General features: G+C 39.8%; 1 protein-coding gene across 7 annotated transcripts in view; it reads left to right on the top strand.

Moving 5' to 3' along the window:
• Positions 1-21,385, top strand: part of syngap1b (synaptic Ras GTPase activating protein 1b) — a 153,786-nt gene that overhangs the window by 110,552 nt on the left and 21,849 nt on the right. For all 7 annotated transcript variants that reach the window (XM_055047235.1, XM_055047232.1, XM_055047236.1 and 4 more), the window contains 14 exons: positions 4,068-4,221; positions 4,472-4,570; positions 8,488-8,727; positions 9,737-10,072; positions 10,150-10,294; positions 11,911-12,055; positions 12,196-12,432; positions 13,240-13,441; positions 13,973-14,175; positions 14,699-14,897; positions 15,277-15,867; positions 16,840-17,271; positions 17,868-18,041; positions 18,732-18,943. In XM_055047235.1, the coding sequence (XP_054903210.1) occupies positions 4,068-4,221; positions 4,472-4,570; positions 8,488-8,727; positions 9,737-10,072; positions 10,150-10,294; positions 11,911-12,055; positions 12,196-12,432; positions 13,240-13,441; positions 13,973-14,175; positions 14,699-14,897; positions 15,277-15,867; positions 16,840-17,271; positions 17,868-18,041; positions 18,732-18,943 (3,369 nt within the window). The remainder of the gene's footprint in view (positions 1-4,067; positions 4,222-4,471; positions 4,571-8,487; positions 8,728-9,736; positions 10,073-10,149; positions 10,295-11,910; positions 12,056-12,195; positions 12,433-13,239; positions 13,442-13,972; positions 14,176-14,698; positions 14,898-15,276; positions 15,868-16,839; positions 17,272-17,867; positions 18,042-18,731; positions 18,944-21,385) is intronic.

Genomic DNA, 21,385 nt, shown 5'->3' with positions numbered 1-21,385 from the left:
GGACTAGATGCCTCCCAGTGACTACAGAGGAATAAGTTATTCCTTTATTTGAATTTAGATTTTATTTTTTTTTCTGCCTTAAACCACCCACATTCAGATGAGAAGCAGCCAGATTAAAAATCAATAAAAGCTCAAAGTCTGTAAATTGCTATATGATTCAATCAAACCATATGAGAACCAGATGAGAATTTTACATTTGGAGTCAAACTTGAGGCCAGAAGTGAACTGAAAGCTGCAGCTGTGAAGCAAGGATCTGCAAAGACACTTTTCAGATTGATTTATTCCCCCCAGAAGGCCACTGAGGGGACAAAACCACTAAATTCTTGGTAAAATGAGCATCTTGTCACAATGTTTATTTCAAAAATTTATTTTTACAACTTCTGAACTTCCTTCTTGATTATAATTCAATGTTTTATTCTGAATTACCACGGGAGGATTTGCGTTTTTTTGGTTTGGGTTACAGTCTCGCCCTGTAGGTCCAAAACATGTTGTCCTGTAGAACTCAGTTTTATTTCCAGAAGTCTGGTTTTTCTACGTCTGTTTCATATAGATACCAGTTTTTTGAGGTCCAACCAGCGATTCTCATGTATGTTTCCATGAGACATCTTGGTAATATTTTTTAAAGATTTTTTTTTAAAGTTTTTGTTTGTTTGTTTCTTGTTGTTTTTCTCATTTTGTTTTTTTTGAGGTCCAACCAGCGATTCTCAGACGGTTTAATATCTAGGAAGTTCAGAACTTTGACCCACTTTTGGTTCCGAAATTTTCTTCTCTTCTTTCAGCAGTGATATTTCCAGCAGCTACTTCTTTCATATTAGGCTAATTTAATCCAAAATGCCGACACCCTGTCTGTCTGTTTGTGTGAATCCAATTCACCGATTGTCCCAAATATATTTTAGCGAAAAATAATTTGACAACTTGCGGGATCCAAACACTGTGTATGAATTGATAAAATTTACTTTTCTCTGCACTTCACAGCAGTATTTGTTAAGGATACACCAATTTATCGTCCCAGCCGATTTTCAGGATTGAGTTCCATAAAATCCGTACTTCCTTACTTGCGAAGCCAATCTTATTCACGTCAGCAAATTTAGTTTTGCATTTGGCCAACACTTCAGATGCTCAAAAGTTACACGTCCTTAATTCATGAAACTAAACTTGCAGAATGTTTGAGTCGGTATTCGTTGTGTTAATCGTGTTGTGTTGTTTTCTTGCTTGCTGAGTTTTGCTCCACCTGATCTGACGTGTTGCAGGTATTTGAAGACATATTCCAGCTGTCTCTGTTTTGAAGTGTCTCTGCTGAGAGCTGGCTCAGTCCTCCGTTTTTCCTCCAGCCCTCCTGCTGTTTCTCCAATCCCTTCATGCTCCCCAGTCCGCACGCATCCTCCTCTTCACTCTTCTTCCTTTCAGACTCTCATATCTTCCTCTCTGTAGAATCCAGTGTTTACATAATGAACTTAATATCCACTGAGAGGTCGTCTTTACCCCCATCCCCCATTCTCTCTCACATTTTGTCATGACTTCCTCCAGTCTTTCTCTGCTCTCTGTCCTCCCTTCAATCTGACTCATTCTTTTAGGTCTATTTTTATCTCTCCCTTTCTCCATGAGCCTCTCTCTCTCCCCGGTTCCCTGTGCGATCAGTGCTCCGGTGATGAACGTTATGATTGGGTTTAGGCACAGGCAATCGTGGGAAAAGTGAGCGCAGAGCCGAGGATTTAGGTTTTCTTCATCTCCATCCTTGATTTTTTTTTTTCTTCTCCTGGGGGGCTTCCTTGCTCCTGACCAATGCTCCTCTCGCTCTGGTTACATTTATCGTGTCATCATTTATCTGTCGTGATGGATATATGACTCTCAGCTTCTTCTGTGTGTGCATGTGTGCACTATAGTGAAGGTGAGCACGATGAGCGGTTTGAGTGTTTGTTACTGTGAAATGTTTGCATAAATATGTCAGAGGACTGACTTTCTTTCCTAGAAATCATTTCAATATATATTCTATCTAGAGCATAAACAACTGTGGAAGAAAAATAGAAATATCCACAAGAGCGTTATGGCATCACATAAAGTAAAGGCATGAGATTGTATTTTCTGCAGGATATTCCTTTGAATTTAGCGAGTAAAGCTAATCACTGGAGCTCGTTTCTTTCTGCACAGTCTGCAGCTACCTGGTGGAGCTTGAAAAGCAGATTTTCACTTTATAAATCCCATTTTGGTGATAATCTATGCATTATCTTAAACCAGCAGTGCAAGCAAAGCAGTAAATGTACAAGTAGTGAAAGTTGTTCTCATACACTCATATGACACAATATTTATGGGAAAAGTCAATTTTCATAACTTCTGGAGCTAATAAAATAAAATGATCATCATTAGTGTGAGCACTGCAATAAAAGCAGAAGCTTTGCTGTTTTGCTGCTAAAACCTAGTAGTGTGTAGAGCCATTTTCAAACTATTTGAAGGTCTTGGTTCTACTAGAAGAATGATTATTCATATGTGTAAAACATTTTTTTTTTCTTAGGAATGTTCCAGTAACCAAAAGCTTCACCCAGACTCCACACGGCTCAGTTAGCATGTAAAACTGTAAAGTTAAAGTCAAAAGACTGAATAAATGTCTGTTTCCATCTTCTCTCTGAAAAGAATGTGGCAGAAGTTTGCAAACTTGCATCTGACAGAACTATTAAATTTCTGGAATTATGGCCTGGGTTCAAGTAGAGATGTTTTGACATAATGCACAGTACAATGTTTTAAAAAATCAAACAGATTTCAGCTCAAACGCATGATGCCAGCTGTCAGGCATGGTGGTAAAAATATCGATTTAGGGTAGGAGCATAGCCACAGAATCTCGTTGAGAAGATCATGAAATCTTCTGAATACCAAAATGTTCTAAATTTTAATATGAGACCGAACTGGACAGAAATCCCAAACAGGAAATGTACAATAAAAAGGCTGAAAAGACCCAATCTGCTTGAAATGTAGTGGAAGGAAATCAAACGATGTAAGCAGAAACACGTTTCTTTAGAAATGTGAGAAACTGATAAACTCAAAGCAACGACTAAGGTGCTTCTGATAAAGTTGATTATGAAAGCTGTTTTACAAGTTTTTAAATCATAACTGCAATCTTCAGATATTATTGTTTTTTAAACACAAAGCAGCCATGTTGCATTTCATTGCCAGGGTTGGAGAGAAACGTCACACTTTGCACATCAAAGTTTTGACTTCAGGAAACCTTTTAATGTGATTTCTTCCAAACTGGAGCTAAAACAAAAATTATCACATTAGAATAGAAATGGGATACAGCTGAAGAAGTTTTCTTTTTTAAAAAATGCATTTTAAAGTCTGATTAAGAATCTATTGAAGCCTATTTATTATTAAATAAGAATAAAAAAAACTCTGATAGTCTAGATACTGAATAAGAAATTCAAGTCAGTTAAGTTTATTAATATATTTTCATCTCAAGGCAAATAATTTATTGTATTAGGCTTATTTATAGGGTTTTTTATCTCAATCTCTTAAGGCAGTTTAAGATTATAATACATAAATTATTCAAACTGATTTAAATCAAACATGATTCTAGTTTCGTCTGCACTTATCCTATGCAATATTGCATTGATAGTCAATTAAAATTTAGTTTTTTATATATTTTATTATCAAAATGCAAAGAACTTCTGCAACTTTAATATTAATAAGCATCACTGAATTGAATTGAATATGAATGTAACATGAAAGTATGTTTGAATCTGAAGAGCTGCTCCATTTTCTCCCTCATTCACATCCCATCGAGTTTGAAACGCAGAAGAATGGAAATGTTGTATTTGGTTCAAAAGAAATATCTGCATGTGCTACCTCCAGTCCTAATGGATTATTTGGAAAATTATGAGCTGGTTTTCCATCTACCGACTGGTTCTGTGGTTGTTGATTCAATAGCAGTAAGATAAAAAGAATGAAATGCATTTTTAATGTTAGAATTAACATATAGATGCTGACATGAAGGGTTCCTGTTGCCGAACCATGATGAAATGACCTCCTCCCCTTCTTTCCGCTCCGCTCCCACATCTGACTGACTATCTGTCTCCCAGGACCCGTTTGATGCAGAGCTTCAAAGAGTCCCACTCCCATGAGTCCCTGCTGTCTCCCAGCAGCGCTGCCGAGGCGCTGGACCTCACACTGGATGAGGACGCCATCATCAAACCCGTCCACTCCAGCATCCTGGGACAGGAGTACTGTTTTGAGGTGAGAGCTGAGCTGCATGATGGTCGAGCAACGGCACACTCCCACTTTTAGTGCAGAGAAGCAGAACCTGACGAAAACAAAATAAAAGTCTGATGATCAAGGTTATAAAATTTGCATTGGTTTTGTAAAGTTTTCCATCACTTTTTATTCGTGGAAACTGATAAAAATTGAGGTTGAGACATTGTTTTGGCGCCTTAGTTGCTGTCTCCATAGTGACTGATGGCTGTGGTACCATTGGCTATAACCTCAGGTGACAACGGCGTCAGGAACCAAGTGCTTTGCGTGTCGCTCAGCCGCAGAGAGAGACAAATGGATCGAGAACCTGCAGAGAGCTGTCAAGCCCAACAAGGTGAGGGGAGAGAAAGGGATGCGGATGATCCCTGTGTCTGTGTCTCTCTCTCTCCTCCCCGTCTCCTGTTGTTTGTTTTCCAATAAGAGCGCACCGCTTCATTTCTCTGTGTGAACTCCATCCCCATGTCTGTGTGTGTCTGTGTCGAGCCATTTAGTGGCGTCTGCAAGCGAAGTGTTAAAGCCTCATGGGGGTAATGTTTCAGGGCGGAGGGTCCCGGTTGCTGTTTTTGAAAAACCACTAATCGGGTAATGTGATTTGGGTAAATTGTACGCAGCAGGTCGATGTGCACCAGCTCAGCATGTCTGTGAAAGCTGATGCTCACTGATACCCAGCAGCTGAGAGGAGAGGAGCGAAAACAAGCCAACATGACTGATTTCAGGAGTTTCTCACGGTGTGTGGGTCTCATGAATGAACCGCCGCAGCCGAAAGCTTTTCTGATTGGGATCTTCACCTTTGTGTGTGGCATTTAAGTGGTGTTTGCTTCTTGATTGCACAGCACTGCAAAAATATTAACCAGTTATTTTGATGTAGTTTCTAGTGCAGATATCTCAGCACACTTGAAACAAGACAAAACTAACTTACAAGTAACTTTTCAGCAAGATTTGGGGGCTTGTTTCTCTTTATTTTGCCTGATTTAGTTGTTTTATAATTATGTTATTTATTTTGGTCCTTAAACTAACAAAATTTCCACATAACTTTATATTGTAGTCCATCTGGCGATGTAATTTTAAAATCCTAAATAATAGACAGTTTCATTAGTTACGATACCTGAATAGCCTTTTATCAAATACATGTTTACTTTAGTCATTTCCTGGATTGCTACACTTTACTTTTACTAGGGTAAAAGCAAGTCGAAGTGGTGCTACTCTTTCTGGTTAAGATCCGCAAAGAGCTGGTAGGACGGCGTAGGTTGTTATGCCTGGAAACTTATGGATGTCTTTTATTTTAGGAATAGCTGCATAATTAAATGCAGAGGATGCAGTTAGCTTAGATCAAGCTGGTTGAGTGGAAATGTAAAGCTCACACTTGAATACAAAATTTGAGCAGCAGAGGTTGCAGTGACCAGCAGAAAGCAGCTGCACTGCCACATTTCCTGCTGACGTTCAGTGAGTTTTATATTGATATTTTATATTATTTAGCATCCATTTGGATTGTTGAAAGAAGATGGATAGAATGCATGCTAAATATTGAGAAGATGCAAATTCCTTGTGAAAAAAACCCACAACCTTTTTCGGAAAACGGAAATTACACCCGCTGTGTTTTTGTTTTTGACTGATTCTTCAGCAAAGCCAAGTGAACTTAATGCTGTGCTCTTGATGAAGTTGTGACTTTGGACATCCTGCTGCTGTGAGACATGTTAGATAAAACACAAAATTATTATTTAATAGAAGCTAATTACCACCCACAAGTAATTAGAGGAGGTGGTTGGCATGAAGACTGCACACACTCACATAAAATGATTAAACAGCCATTTGCAGAACTCTGACAATAGGATTTTTCTCTGCTAAAAATAGTGAAAAGCATTTTGTTGGAGTCCAATAGAAAGGAAAAATGCACTTCTCTCATAAATCAGGATTTTAATGATCTGAGGATGACAGGACGGAGAATGGAAGAGTGATTTCCTCTGCAGCATAGTTTATTTTCACTGTAATATTTTAAATTGAAGTGTATGTGTTTTAACCATTATCCAGCCACTAAGTGCACTATTAGCTGTTTTTTGCTTGTCTTTGTTCTTCTGAAAGATGTGATTTTTGTGCTTTGGCTCTGATCTTTGTTAAAATTGTGACTCAGATTAATCTCAGCTGAATTACAGAAACATTAGCAGACCTGTCGTGTCCCGATTGTTGCTCAGCTGACATGCTGCTGGTCGCTGGGATCTGATTCTTCAGGATGGATTTTTATTACCAGGTGTGGTCGCTCTGGATCAGCTGGGGCAGATTTCATACTGAACATAAAACCACCTGCTGCTCCAGAGTCAAACATCTAATCTTTTAACATTTTATGAAAGAAACTGATTCATCTGAATCAACTACTAATTGATTATTTCTTGAACTAAACACATCATCTATTCATGTGAATCTTTAGGCATCTGATTGCCAGCAGTCTGTCACAAAAGTCAAGTTGTTTCAATTTCTTGCATTGAATTTGTGAAGAACCTCAAAGATAACACAGTCTAAGAGAGAGAAAACAAGATTTTAGCTCCAGCAAGGTGACCTCCGGGGAAATCTCAGCTGAAAACTGACAGTAGGGTTATGCATCTCACGGGCAGGACTTGTTCAGTTGTTTGTCTGCATGTGATGAGGGAGAAAGCAGCCAAAGTCCAAAGAATACCTGGAAAGAATGTAGCAAAACTTGATCATGACCACTTTCAAGAGATTATTATTTATTTTTACATGGAATTAGAGTTGTTTAAAACTTTTTTACAATACTGTAGAATATAAGAAGTGTTTTCTGCTGAAGAAATAAATGAGTTTGATGCAAGCCGATATGGTGGATTAAACAATATTACCGAGTCTTTTTGTTTTCTGAGACTAAGGGACCCTGATATTTCCTGTCAGTTTGACCTTGTTACAGTTATTCAAATACTCTGATGTGACTTCACACTCTGAAGAACAATTGTGATTCTTACTTTATCCCCTTTAATCAGGAGGTGTTAGATCTAATCCTAAAACATCCAAAGTGTGCACCTCAGCATCTGCTAAACTGGATCAAACTGACATTAAATCAAAGCAAAATACTCAATCGTTGTTCTGAACACAAACTGCATATTTTTGTAGCACTGACGTGTAGTACTGAGATCATGTTTTCATCCTCACGTCTTTAATTGAACTAGTCTCAGCACCAAGTACTGGCAATAATTTCCCTGAGGATCTGATAGTTGTGTGAAATCGTCCTGTGCTTCCTCCTGTCGGTTGTTAAAAGTGAGCAGACACGTGAGGCATGCGGCTTTGATAGCATAGGGACTGGAGACAAATTAAAGCCGTCTGAGATGAAACATCATGCGAGCTGGATGTTCTCCGTCCAGATGCTCGGGCCGCAGGGGTCCTGGCTGAGTCACGGCACTCCGAGGATCCCTAACGGATGTTTTCGCAGATAAATCTCTCCCCTCCTACGCCTGAACATTGGAAGTCATGTATCTCAGACCAGAGCGAAGGATTGCCATCATTCTTTTCAACGTACCTGACTTTGATCCACTTTGGAAGTCGTTTTTTCTTTTAAGCAGTCAAATCTGAGGTATAAAAGAAAGACGGAAGCCATGTGATGATTTCAAGGCTGAGAACCCGCTCCCATACTGGTTCCGCTGCTCTGGCAAACTGAGACACCAGATGCCCAAAAACATTCAAAGTCACGGGTTTGGAAATAATGATGCCTCTCGTTTGACACCAGAGATAAAAGAGGACAAAAACCCGTTGGTTGTGAAGATCATGGCATGTGTCTGGTTCAAAATGAGATGCTGAATAGTATGAGGCTAACGACAGTGATTCAGCAACCAGCAGGCCCCTCTCTCCTGCAGCAGGAGTTGTCAAATATAAAGCACGCTTTGTGATCATGATAAGAACTCACCACAGAAGCATAATTACCATTGTTTGTGTCTTTGTTGCACAAATGAAATGCAGGATTTTTATTTTTCGTCATTTGTCTTTTGAGTGTCTGTCATGCAGTTTAATGCCTCTGTGTGATGAATTTAAAGCTGCTTTTCAACTTCAAGACAAATCAGTCATGTCTCTCCTCTGCAGGATGACCTGCTGATGCCCATTATTCACCCTCTCCGTCTCCTCTCCTCTGTCCTTGACGTGTTTTGTTGCACTTTTGTATCTTTCTCCTGGCATTGTATCGTCTCTCTGCAAAGATTTTTGAAAAGCCTGGCATTAAGTTCTGTAAACTGCGTTTGAACTGGTTTCATCTTTATGCAGGACAACAGTCGGAGGGTGGACAATGTGCTGAAACTGTGGATAATTGAAGCCCGCGAGCTCCCAGCTAAGAAGCGCTACTACTGCGAGCTGTGCCTGGACGACATGCTGTACGCCCGCACCACCAGCAAGCCCCGCACCGACACCGTCTTCTGGGGAGAGCACTTCGAGTTCAACAACCTGCCGGCCGTCCGCAACCTCCGCCTTCATCTGTACAAAGAGACGGACAAGAAGAGACGGAAGGTGACCGACCGATTCTAGCAGGGTGGAGGAGAGTTTAGTTTGCAAACTAAATATTTTTACTAATTTTCTCAACATTTTATAATGTGTCTTTAATAAAGTTAATAATAATAATCATTTAAATATGCATTATATATTTAGTTAGCAGGCTAAATAAGATAGATGTTTAACTTTACACTAAATATTTTTGCTCCAATCTAAATATTTAGTTTGCAAGCTCTAAATGAAGTTAGCAAACTAAATATTTAAAATTCAAAGCAAATGTTCAGTTAAACTAAAATGCTAACTAAATATTTAACTTCAATGCAAATAATTTGTTCCAAACTAAATATTTAGTCTGAAGCTAAACTTGCTCATCAAATCTTCAGGTTCTGGACTAAATATTTGATTTACTAGCTAAACATCTGTCTTGAAAATATTTCGAAACTAGATATTTATCTTCAAATATTTATCAGTCAGCAATTATGTCCATATCATGTCCATATGTCCACACATCCATATTTTGTGATTAAAGATATAGACAGAAAGCTTGACTAAATAATTGCCTTGATATTTAGTTTAAATCAGCAAAGTGATTTAACCAATTTGGTGCTAAATATTTAGCTTCAATTCAAATATTTATTTGGAAACTAAATATTGCGTGTTTACTTCCAATGTTTAATATTTAGTTTGAAGCTAAGTATTTAATTTAAATATTTATAGATTAATATAAATTGGGCTAAATAACACAAATTATCGCTGTTATTTATTTACTGTATAACTCCCATACTGCATTACAAACAGAACAACTATTATTACTATTATAACTATTATTATTATACACCAGACAGCAAAATGCAAAAGTAAAAATTCCAGTCAGTTTTTGGGGTTTGCAAACATCCTGAGTTAGATTTTATAGTTATGACCATAAGTTACAATCACAATGTTTTTCCAATTTGGGGTTTATTTTTTCCCTTCATCTGTACGGACACAGTTTACATGCTTATGATTATTTTTTCTATGTATCCTGAAGGAAAAGAGCACATACCTAGGATTGGTCAGCATCCCCATCTCGAGCATCACCGGGCGGCAGTTTGTGGAGCAATGGTACCCAGTCATCCAGCCCAGCGTTCTCACAAAGGGAGCCGGCGTCGGAGGAGGGAAAATTATCAATGCGTCGCTTCGCCTCAAGTCCCGCTTCCAAACCATGAACATCCTGCCCATGGAGCTGTATAAAGAGTTCGCCGAGTACGTCACCAACAACTACCGGACCCTGTGCGCCGTGCTGGAGCCCGTGCTGAGCGTGAAGAGTAAGGAGGAAGTGGCCTGTGCTTTGGTGCATATCCTGCAAAGCACAGGGAAGGCGAAGGTAAGGGCCACCGCTGTTTGCAGAAAGCTCTGAATCAGATTGAGGAGCAACGGTTGACTGCAGTCCTGTGTCTGCAGGACTTCCTGTCTGACATGGCCATGTGTGAGGTAGACAGATTTATCGACCGAGAACACCTTATATTCAGAGAGAACACTCTGGCCACCAAAGCCATAGAAGAGTACCTCAAACTGATCGGACATAAGTACCTCAAGGATGCTATCGGTGAGTCGACCCAGCCGTATCTTTCATTTTCCAAATCATACCTGAAAAATAATCTTTCAAAAGCCACCAGAAATATCTGTCAGTGTTACTGAGGGAAAATTCACCATTTTTAGTCTGAATAGAGTAGTATAAAATATTTTTAATTTCTTTCTTTCAAATCATGTCCAGAATTCTACAAATTTTCTTCATATTTTGGAGATTGCAAACAAAACTTACTTTTTACCTATCTAAGATTTAAAAAATATATATTTTTGTTGTTTGTCTTCATGAACAATAACTTTATGTTAAGAGGAAACATTCAGTAATAAGAAACGCAAAAAAAATAAAATCAGCAAAAGTAAAAAATATTTCTAAATATATAAAACCCAAAATTTCAAAATAAAGTAAAAAATGTGAGGAAGATTTTTGAGAAGTTTCTCTTTTCCTTTTTAGTTCTGATATCCAGAAACCTTCACTATTTGTCTGACACATTTGTATGAAGGGAGAAAAATTTAGGCTATGCTCTCAAAGCAGGTCTTCCAAATTTTTTGTTTAAATCTGAATTTTTTTTTATTTTTATATATCTTATATATATATTTTATATATATAGTTTTTTTAATCTATTTTTATTTTTTTTTGCATGGTCTTTGGTATCACTAATTAGACTTTTGGGTCATCCAGAGTGCCGTAAAAAAAAAAGAAAAAAAAAAGCAGATTCGGGTCACGTTTGCTTGCTGTGTGAACACAGCCTAAGAAGAAGAAGAGCGAATAAATCTTAAAGAATTGAGGCGGAAAATCCAAGTCTTATTGTTGTTGTTGATGCCAGATCAACTTTGACAACAGCAAAGTTCATGCCTTCTGCTCTCTGAACAACCAACAGAATAATTCTTTCTGAATTATTCTGTGATCATTTTCTAATTTTTTAAGTTAAGCTGTTTAGAGAAAGCTCTGGCAGCGCGAGCACAATTCTCCTGCTAAACCCTAAATCTGTTCATCTCTCCCAAACATCAAGAGCATAAACTGATTTGATGAGTAAATCTGATTCATGGGAGGGCATAATTTCTGCCTCAGTTGAATCATGTGATACATAATAAGTAGATTTTCCCCAAGCGTGGTTTATGCAAAGAACTGTGACCTCGGCATTTAACCCATAGATAAACTGGAAAACCACACACGCTCAACCCAACGGGTGATAAATCAGGAGCAACTGAAGCGCTCGAGGAAACATTGAGTTGCCCATTGAGTAAAACACCTAATTTACAGCTACATGTTTAATATACAGCTTTATACACATGTTAGCCAAACCCATATGTAAGATCTAAATCAGGTTGACTTTGTCCCTAATGGTGAGCTGTCTCTGGTTAGTGTCAATCATAACCTTGACACTGACATTTTTACAGTTCTTAGCTGGGATGTGGTGCTTTTATTTTCAGCATTAAGGAGTATTTACTATTCAGCATTAAAGTTAACATGATTGATCAATACAGAAAAGAAAAACAAGCATTTTACTTTTCCAAAGGGTTGGGTTGCAGAAATGTTTGATTTCTGATTTATTTTCTGTAACACTTGAGCCTTGGTTGATGCTGTTATTTAAAATAATAACTCTGGACTTGTTACAAATTAAATGTCATCTGCAGGGGAGTTCATAAGGGCCTTGTATGAGTCAGAGGAAAATTGCGAAGTGGACCCTATGAGAATACCACCCTCTGTGCTACCAGACCACCAAGCCAATCTTCGAATGTGCTGCGAACTGGCTCTCTGCAAAATTGTTAATTCCCATTGGTAAGCCTCTAATTACTGCAGAAATAAACAAAGTTATTTATAAAGGTTGATGGGCTGGCAGATTTATTTTCTCCTCACGAGCCGAGGAAGCAGCCATGATGTTGCTGTTTGATTCTGAGATGCATGTTGTGTCCTCACAGTGTTTTCCCTCGTGAGCTGAAGGAGGTTTTTGCGTCCTGGAGAGTGCGTTGTGCCGAGAGGGGTCGGGAAGACATCGCTGACCGCCTCATCAGTGGATCGCTCTTCCTGCGCTTCCTGTGTCCCGCCATCATGTCCCCGTCACTTTTCAATCTCACCCAGGAGTATCCCGACGAGCAGACGTCACGCACGCTCACTCTTATCGCTAAAGTAGTGCAAAACCTCGCAAACTTCTCCAAGTCAGTACTACTTCAGTTTCTAAAGAAAATGTGAACTTGTAACTTCCTAAATCTTGTCATAGATATCATCTGATATGCAGTAGATACACGCCTATACACTTATTATTATGGATAATTAGGAAATTATGTTTTTCTAGCTGATATTTGGCCTTGGAAAACACAACCCTGACTAGGCTTGTCACAATAGCAAATTTTGCTACAGTAAATTGTCCCAGTAATTATTGCGATAAACATTAATATTGTCATTTTTAGAACATTTCCACGTAATAAATTGTTAATGAAATATTAATCTAAGTTCACCCTCTCAAATATCAATAAACTTTTGCAAAAAAACCCCAAAACTATTAAATGAAATGGAAATAAAAAACAGACACAAGCAAAGCCATAAAAAATGGATTATGAAGTCTTTGTAAACAAAATTACCCTTCAAATAATACTAATCATCAGAATGGAAATTTTTAAGCTCATCTTAATTTATCATGTGATTAACTGTTTACTGGGACAGGTGAGTCCTGACTGACTCACCTTTAACTGAACAAACTAAATTTATTTTTTATAATTATTCTTTGCTGTGGTCTCCAAACTTTTAATTAAGGGAAATTATTTCAGCTAATATTGAGTGTAAATCCATACTTGAATTCTCACATTTGAATTCTTCTTCAATACATAAGAATTCAGAAGACTACATTCAAGAAATTATGGCACAAAAAAAGAACCTAAAATCCAGTTTTACATCATTCATTCTTTAAATCTTGTTTGATTTCACTCGTCCTTCTTCTCTGGTTTCTGTTTCTGCTCCTCCTGAAGGTTTGGCAATAAGGAGGAGTACATGTGTTTCATGAATGAGTTTTTAGAGATGGAGTGGGGCTCCATGCAGCAGTTCCTGTACGAGATCTCCAACCTGGACAGCGTCAGCAACGCAGGCGGCTTTGAGGGATACATCGATCTGGGCAGGGAGCTGTCGATCCTGCACAGCCTCTTGTGGGAGGTCATGGCTCAGCTCAGCAAGGTGAAACCAGATCAGTTCGACCAATGTGAACCGAAGTTAAACGCTTAATATCTCAATCATCAAGCTCTTACATTTTCAGAGCGGGATTGTATTCCTTTGTAGTGTTTTCGCTCAAAGCGTCGGCTGTCTTTCAAAAACAATCTGGAGTTTCATTATTATCTATTTGGGCAGCTAAAAAATCTTACTGAAATATGCACTGATGCAAAATTAAATACCTCAAATCTAACAGATGTGACTGAAACTGAAACACCAATTTATTCAAATATTGATTTTATGGATACCAATATTTACTTGCTAAACTTCCCAGTTTTGGCTTGTGGTAACAACACAACCATCATTTCCGTCCCACATCATTAACTTGAGGTGGTTTCTTTATATTTTCTCATCACTACAGCATATAAAAGTACAAAGAAAATGTTTGTTTCTTGAAATGAGTTAGTTGTTTATATATATATATATAAATTAATAAGCCACAGCTTTTTAGAAAATCTTCTTCGACTTTCTGAAGTTTTATTTCACTTCTGACCACAGGATGCCATCATCAAGCTGGGCCCTTTGCCCCGCCTCTTGAATGACATCAGCATGGCGTTACGTAACCCTCACCTCCAGAGGCAGCCGAGCCACCAGACGGACCGGGTGCAGGACAGACAGTCGGACAGGCTGCTGTCTCGACCAAGCTTTAACCGAGGAATCTCATCAGAGTTCCAGAATCTCATGATGAGAGATTTAAACAGGTACGAACATTAATGCAAGACCGCCCATCATTATTTGTGAAGACTCGAGGAAGACATTTTATTTATATAGCACTTTTTCAGCAACAAGGCAGTTTAAAGTGTTTTACATAAATTAGAAGGAAATGCAAAAACAGCAATACAAGCAAAATATAAGAAAAAACAAGCACTGCAAAAGAAAAACTACGCTTTACAACGTTCTAGTTTTTCCAGTCACTTTCAGGAGGATAAGTAACTTCAACGATCTTCAAACAGTATATAATGTTTATGATTTGATGTAACTTTATGTTGCTTATTTCTACAGGTTCTATGCTTTTATGGAAAGATTTTGCAGTAAATGGGACCTTGGCTGCTTTTTTGTTTTGGTTTTATTTTCCTTTTTTTATCAGATAAAGGTTCAGGACAGATCAGAACCAGGACGTGGCCATTTTCTCCATCCGTCTAAAGTTCATTTGGTGACAGTAAACTGATTCCATATTTTTTTCCTGTACACTATTAAATATAAATTTGGCCTCTTGTTGTCCAGCTCCATAGATATCACTCGTTTGCCTTCCCCTACTTCCACCGGAGGGGTCATGCCATCCCGCGCCCAGCTGAGCTTTCAGGACCGCGATCACCCTCATCGAGCCTCCAAAGACATGTTCTACGTGTCTCGGCCGCCTCTGGCCCGCTCCAGCCCGGCGTACTGCACAAGCAGCTCGGATATCACAGAACCAGACGCTAAGGTGAGTCCAGTCATGCTGAACCAGGGGAATCATCATCCCATCCGCTAGTTTCTCTGTCTGGTTAGTGAGGTTAGTATGACATGCATGTTAGTCATACTTGACAGAGTCTGCCATCGTGTTACTGAGGCTCTAGTTTTTCATGACATTTGCTTTTTTCCCACCGATTCACCATGCAACTCATCCTAGCGGTATTTCCTGGGAAATACTTTCAGGCATTCCGATTCCCTGACAGACCTCGTGGTAAAAACACCCGCACCACCCTCACCCATATCATCCGTGCCCACCTAACATTTATTATCAGGGGGCGCATTAGCCTCTCATATCCCTTACTATTTAGGGTGTCAGTGTAAATAAAAGCGTATCTATGATGGACCTCCAGGATTCCCGAATGAACAGCGTGTCTAACCTGCAGTCGGTGGACATGCTCAACTCCTCCCAGGCCTCCATCGCCGGTATGGGCAGCTTCGGTGGGCTGAGCAGCGGAGGCGGTGGCGGCCTGGGGTCGGGCCTGAGCAGCCAGCTGCGGGCCGGTGGGAGGTTGTCAGCTGGCTCCGGCGGCTCCAGCATGTCAGGCGGCCTCCGGCTGAGCCAGCTGAGCCAGATGGGCACCACCACCGACTCGCTATCCCAACAGCAGCAACACCAGGCCGCCGCCATGCGCTACCCGCTTTCCTTCCAGAATCCTCTCTTTCATCTGGCGACGGCTGACGGGCCACAGCAACAGCTCCATCACCAGCACAGCCGAGCTCAGCCCCCAGCGCCCCTGCTCCTGGCCCCCGACCCCGAGCCCTCTCACCAGGCCTACATCCCACAGTTCGCCCATGGGGGGTTCTCTCGCAGTGAGGATCTGTCCACGCTCAGGACCCGGGATGGTCACCTGGGCCAGCCCAGCATAATCCACTCGCACAGCTACAGTGACGACTACAGCAGGGCTGAATACGGACGCAGGCAAATCTCCATGCATATGCAGGTAAACGTTTTTAGACGTGTGGTGACGTAGTCTAATAGTGCTATGAAGGCTGCTGCTAACAATTATTTTAGTAATTCTGTTAAATATCTTGGCAATTGATTAATCTGATAAAAAAATTATCACATTGTGTAGATTACTCACTTAACTACTTAAGCTTATTTTATATAATCTTAGAAATTATACATTAGAGGGGCAGTATTATAAGAAATTAACTTTTTTGATCTTTACATCGTGTTGTAATGTTATTCCCTCATCAACAACGTACCTGGAGAGTTGCCTTGACTTTTTTATGCTTGTTTGAGAAATCATTTAATCTCAATGGCAACCCTTCAGCTGAGCAAAGCGCCTGATGGACCTCGCTCCACCTCCTCAGAGCGGCACTTCCTGATCTTCTTCCCGACAGAGCAGCCATGGGTTGTTCTTTCAGTAAATGGGCTTTTTGTGAAATATCAATCTTTTTTACAAGGCATCAGAAAAGTCAAGCTATAATGTCAATTTTAAAATCGCACTAAACTATAATTATGACTGAAGTGCTCAGTTAAATTTGAGTCCTTCAATGCAAAATCACAAATTCTTGTCAAGTAATTTTGTTCTCGTTTCTACTGCAAGTATCTTAGTATATTTGAAATAAGACTAAACTAACTTACATGTAACTTTTCAACAAAATTCAAGCCATCAGCAAACTCCCTGGACTCTGAGCTCCTTTTTTCACTTATTATGAAAGAAATAATCTGCCAATGCAACAAGTACTTTTTCATCAATATTAAGATTTTATTTACTTGAAACAAGTTGATATTTCTTGCTGAAAAGTTGCATGCAAGTTAGTTTTGCCTTTTTTCAAGTCTACTATGATTCTTGAACTAGAAACTATAAGAAAAATACTGGGTAACAATTTGTGTTTTTTCAGTGTAAAAAACAAGTAGGCTATAAAAATCTAAAAATAATTTTCGGGCCACTTGTTTTCTTTCCAAGGATAACCTCCATCAGCAACATGAAATGATGGGAATGGCCTCCCAGACTGGAACGTCCCACTCCTCCCTGGCCACCACTCCTCCCTCCACCGTTCAACCGATGCGGCAGAGCTCTGTTGCTCCGCCTCCCACCCAGCGTGTCAAGTCCCAGACTTCCCACCAGCTATCCGTCAGTGCGGCGGCCGCGCCCGTCGCCTCCAGTAAAAGCCGTCCGCAGAGCGGGAACCTCCTCCAGTCTCCAGAGTCTGGCTACGGCGGCAGGCAGCACGGGCCCCGGCAGCTGTCGGTCAAAGACAACACTGCCCCGGGTCTTCCCCACCAGCAGAGCTCTGTCAGGGAAAGTGGGAGTCCACAAGGGACCACCAGTCAGAGCACTCAGCAGTCACCACAGCAGTCTCAACAGCACCTTTTAAAACCCACCATGAGCAAACAGGTAACACCTGCACACTCTCTATGTCTCGTCTTCTCCGGGTCATCACGTCTTCTCACAGCTTTCTCTGGAGGACGACTGAGCCTGGTCTTTATATAATAACTATAGACACTTTGAATCATTTCCTACTGGCTCTGAAAATAATTTACAACCAATTTTATAGCACTTTTCCAGTCATTTTGACCACTCATAGCACTTTACAGTAGAGTCACATTCACCCATTCGCACTCACAAACACACACACATTTACACACCGATACACAGACCGGTAGGCAATTTGAGGTTGAGTGCCTTGCTTCAGCCTAATAATTCCTTAATATTGATGAAAAATCACTAGCTTCCCTGGTCAATTATTTCACTGATAGCAAAACATTGTTCACATGTTACATGTGAAACAGTCTGCCAGCAGAACTCATACCATTTATTAATATTAAGAAATTATGGACGTAATACAAGTTCCTATCTTGCTGAAAAGTTAGTTGCAAGTTTTGCCTTATTTTACACTAGAACCTAGATAAAAATACTTGTTTTTTTTTTGCAGTGATACATGTGAGTAGCCTTTCTGTGCCTTCTAGTCAGGCTTTCTTCTGTCTTCCCAGGGCTCCCAGTCACCTACCACCCTCAATCCCCCGACCCCAGCGAACGAGCGAACGGTGGCCTGGGTCTCCAACATGCCTCACCTGTCGGCCGACATCGAGAGTTCACGGATTGACCGAGAGGATTTCAAGCTCAAGGAGTATTCAAAAAGCATGGATGAGTCGCGCATGGACAGGGTAGGCGTCATTTTAACACCAGCGGTTCTTTTCCTGAGTCAAATTCAGGAAAAGAATCTGGTTCTTTGGAACACAATATCAACACAATTGAGCCTAAGTTGTACATATTGTTGACTAATTTAATTCAGAATAAAGAACAACATGTGGCCATACATCCTCATATTTTACTTAAGAAGGATTTTTTCATAGAAGTTGAATGGATATAATAAATTTTATGTTTTAATGACCCAAATAACACATTAGAAATCATAAATATCTTTGTTGCAGAGCTTATATGTTTAATTTAGCAGAGAAAAGTGCTCATGATTTGAAAACATATCTTATTTTGTTGATATACAGTTTCAATTAAATGCGATGAATTAATTATATGCCCTGCAATGAACTCAATTTAAGTTATTAATCAAATCCCACCACTATATTTTTACATTTCTTAAACTGTATTTCTACAAAGTCTTGTCTCTTGTCACTTTATTTTATATATGTTGCTTCCAGAAAGCACAATTTTTGGTTTAGAGTTTTTATTTCAGCTTTTATTACTTTTTCACTCTGGTTCAGTTTAAACTGACGACATGCAAGAAACAAACTGCAAAGAAATGTAAAACTACACAATGTGTTTGCATTTACTTGCACATTTGAGCCCTGTTAACCTCCATACATGTCAAACCAAGCTGTTTCCTGTTGCTGCCTCAGGTCAAAGAGTACGAGGAGGAAATCAGCTCTTTGAAGGAGCGTCTACTGATGTCTCACAGAAAGCTGGAGGAGTACGAGAGGAGGCTCCTAACGCAGGAGCAGCAGACCAATAGGATCCTCCTGCAGTACCAGAACCGTCTGGAGGACAGCGAGAGGAGGCTACGACAACAGCAAGTGGAGAAAGACTCCCAAATTAAAGGAATAATTAACAGGTAACTGGAGGCTGTTTTTGGGATGGAGGGCAAAAGACGGCTCCGTTGTCTTTCATAGGCAGAACAAACATAATTTTTCCCCTGACATATGGTAAAAGTGGCAAATTCTCTAAATGCCAGGTTGCTAAACATAGTTTCAATTATTCTAATCTGAGAAGTGTGTAAACGTAGAGGGCTTCCACCATTCAACATAACTGCCAAGTTAAATCATAAACCTGTTGATTATACTAACAGAAAATTTTCTAATTTATTTCCTAAAGAACAAATGACTTTCTTTTTTACCAGATATCTTGCTCTGTGTAGTGCAGTGTGGGAAACCTTTCAGATTTATTCAATCTTGTTCGGCAGGGAACGTTACATCGACAAGGACGGCAGACAGTTTGCAGAGAGATACAACTGAAGTGAGACACTTTCATATGGAGAGCAGAAATCTCTGTCTTGTTAAATCAGTACAAAGGTTATGTTGCCCTGATTATTGTTTCTTTTCAAAGCAGAAAAAGTTAGTCTTTGATTTACCACTTAGGAATTGCTCCGGTAAATCTGTTGTCAGATCCTCATGATGCAGTTTGTTCTTTGTTACAGCATCGTATTTAGCAAACTGCAGAGATCTGGAGCGGAGTCTTAATTTATTGGGTGATTTTGTGAAATATCAATGAGGCCAGTCCGCAAGAGCAGTTCTTAGTTGTTATTGATCTCCACCAAATTAAGTGCTTCATGAGTAAGAAGTGGAATATCGATCGCTTCTCAGTTGTGTTCAGGCATGAAACCAAAACAGTTCCTGCGTTTTAGGATTTAATGTGAGGCTGCTTTAGCAGTGATTTATTGTGGGAAAAGTTTAGCCAAAAAGAAAACTCTGCCATATTTTCACATCTTGTGAAAGTCATCTTGTGGTCTGCAACTGAAGGGTAGATATCTGTGACAGAGAATATTGCCACTTCTAATCCACTCCAGGAAAGAAGACTCGGAATGACGACAGGGAGTCCCGCTGGCCTGTTAAGGAAAACGCATCTGTAACGCTCTAACTGAGCTTATAAAAGAACCTTAAACCATCCTCCCTCATCCCGTGCTGTTGTGCCCACCAGCAGCCATTTTTTTATGCTCCTTTACTGGATTTTGGAATCATATTGGATGATTCCACCTAGTTTTCCAATATTCCAGAGGATTTCCCAGTGAAAGCACAAAAGGAATGACTATTAACTCAGAAAGGGGGGAAAACTGCACTTTTTAAATGATTGTTACGGACTTTACTGCACAGGACTCTGGAAGACGAGTGGTTGGATATTAGCTCTTCCATTCCTAACGAAGGTGAACGCTGTTCACTGAAGGACTGCTGATGTTTCTCTGCAGATGAAACGTGGGGACTAATACCTCTCTCCTTTTTTTGTATACATAGTATGAGGAGAACATCACAGACAAAACTTGAATCAATATGATGTGAAGATTCTGGCAGAAAGGCATAGAGGAACAATGAGAACATTAGAGAATAATCACCTTGATCATCTCCCTCTGGGGTAAAAGCTTCAAATGAATACAGACTTTATCAAGGCCTACTTATGCTTTGACCTATCTTGACCGTGGGATGAATTAAGTGACCGGATGCTTCCAAGTCAGTTTCTACTCACAGATCACTGAGCCAGACCGTGCATTGCAGAACTTGTGCATCATCTGGACACATTAGGAATTTGAGTGCACATAAGAGCAATGCAGACAGAGTGGATGGATGCCAAGAAGCAGCGTCTCAGGCCATCCTGTTGGGTTTACTGGACTCCAGAATCTAAGTGAATTAACAAGTGCAAGCATAGCCTTATGTCCTGTTTCCTCCTCAGTTGACTTTTACGTTCAGCTGACACCTTATGGCAGATTATTTATAGTAGAAATGCAAGTTCAGGACCAATATGATTCCTGGGTTGGCTTGCAAAAATCTTGTCTTTCCCTGCAGGACTAAAAACAGTCTGCATTGTTTTTTTCTTTCAGAGAAGCCTTAATGCTCTGTGCGTGAACTTCACTTTAAGCTCAGAGTAAATGTCAATAGACCAGGCCTGGTCTCAGCAGTCTCATTTAAACCAAAGCCAAATGCTAAAGAAATAGTTTGGATTTTTGTTTGATAAAGGTTCTATGAAGAGGTTATGAGTTATTGGTATCTTCTATCATACAGCAGCAGCAAGGATGAGGAGGAGAAGAAGTTGAAACCATAAAGTAACAGCCAGAGCAGGGAGGAAAACAAACTGCTGCAAGTGAACACCAGATAATGAAGCATTCATGAAAACAGGACAAATTTCCACCACTTGCTTTCCACATCTGCTATAGTTCATTACAAAACGTCTGATAGGTGGGTCTTCAAGCAAAGTGTCATAATTACCAGCTACTCTTGCATTGTTTTGGTGTGGAATGCTTTACATCGTTTTTTCATCTACTCAGTTTCTGAGTCAAAAACGAGGAAAT

Source organism: Poeciliopsis prolifica, unplaced genomic scaffold (genome assembly GCF_027474105.1).
Source record: "Poeciliopsis prolifica strain line A6 unplaced genomic scaffold, Auburn_PproV2 SCAFFOLD025, whole genome shotgun sequence".
Taxonomy (NCBI): Eukaryota; Metazoa; Chordata; class Actinopteri; order Cyprinodontiformes; family Poeciliidae; genus Poeciliopsis; species Poeciliopsis prolifica.
This window is presented reverse-complemented; position numbering and strand designations above follow the sequence as displayed.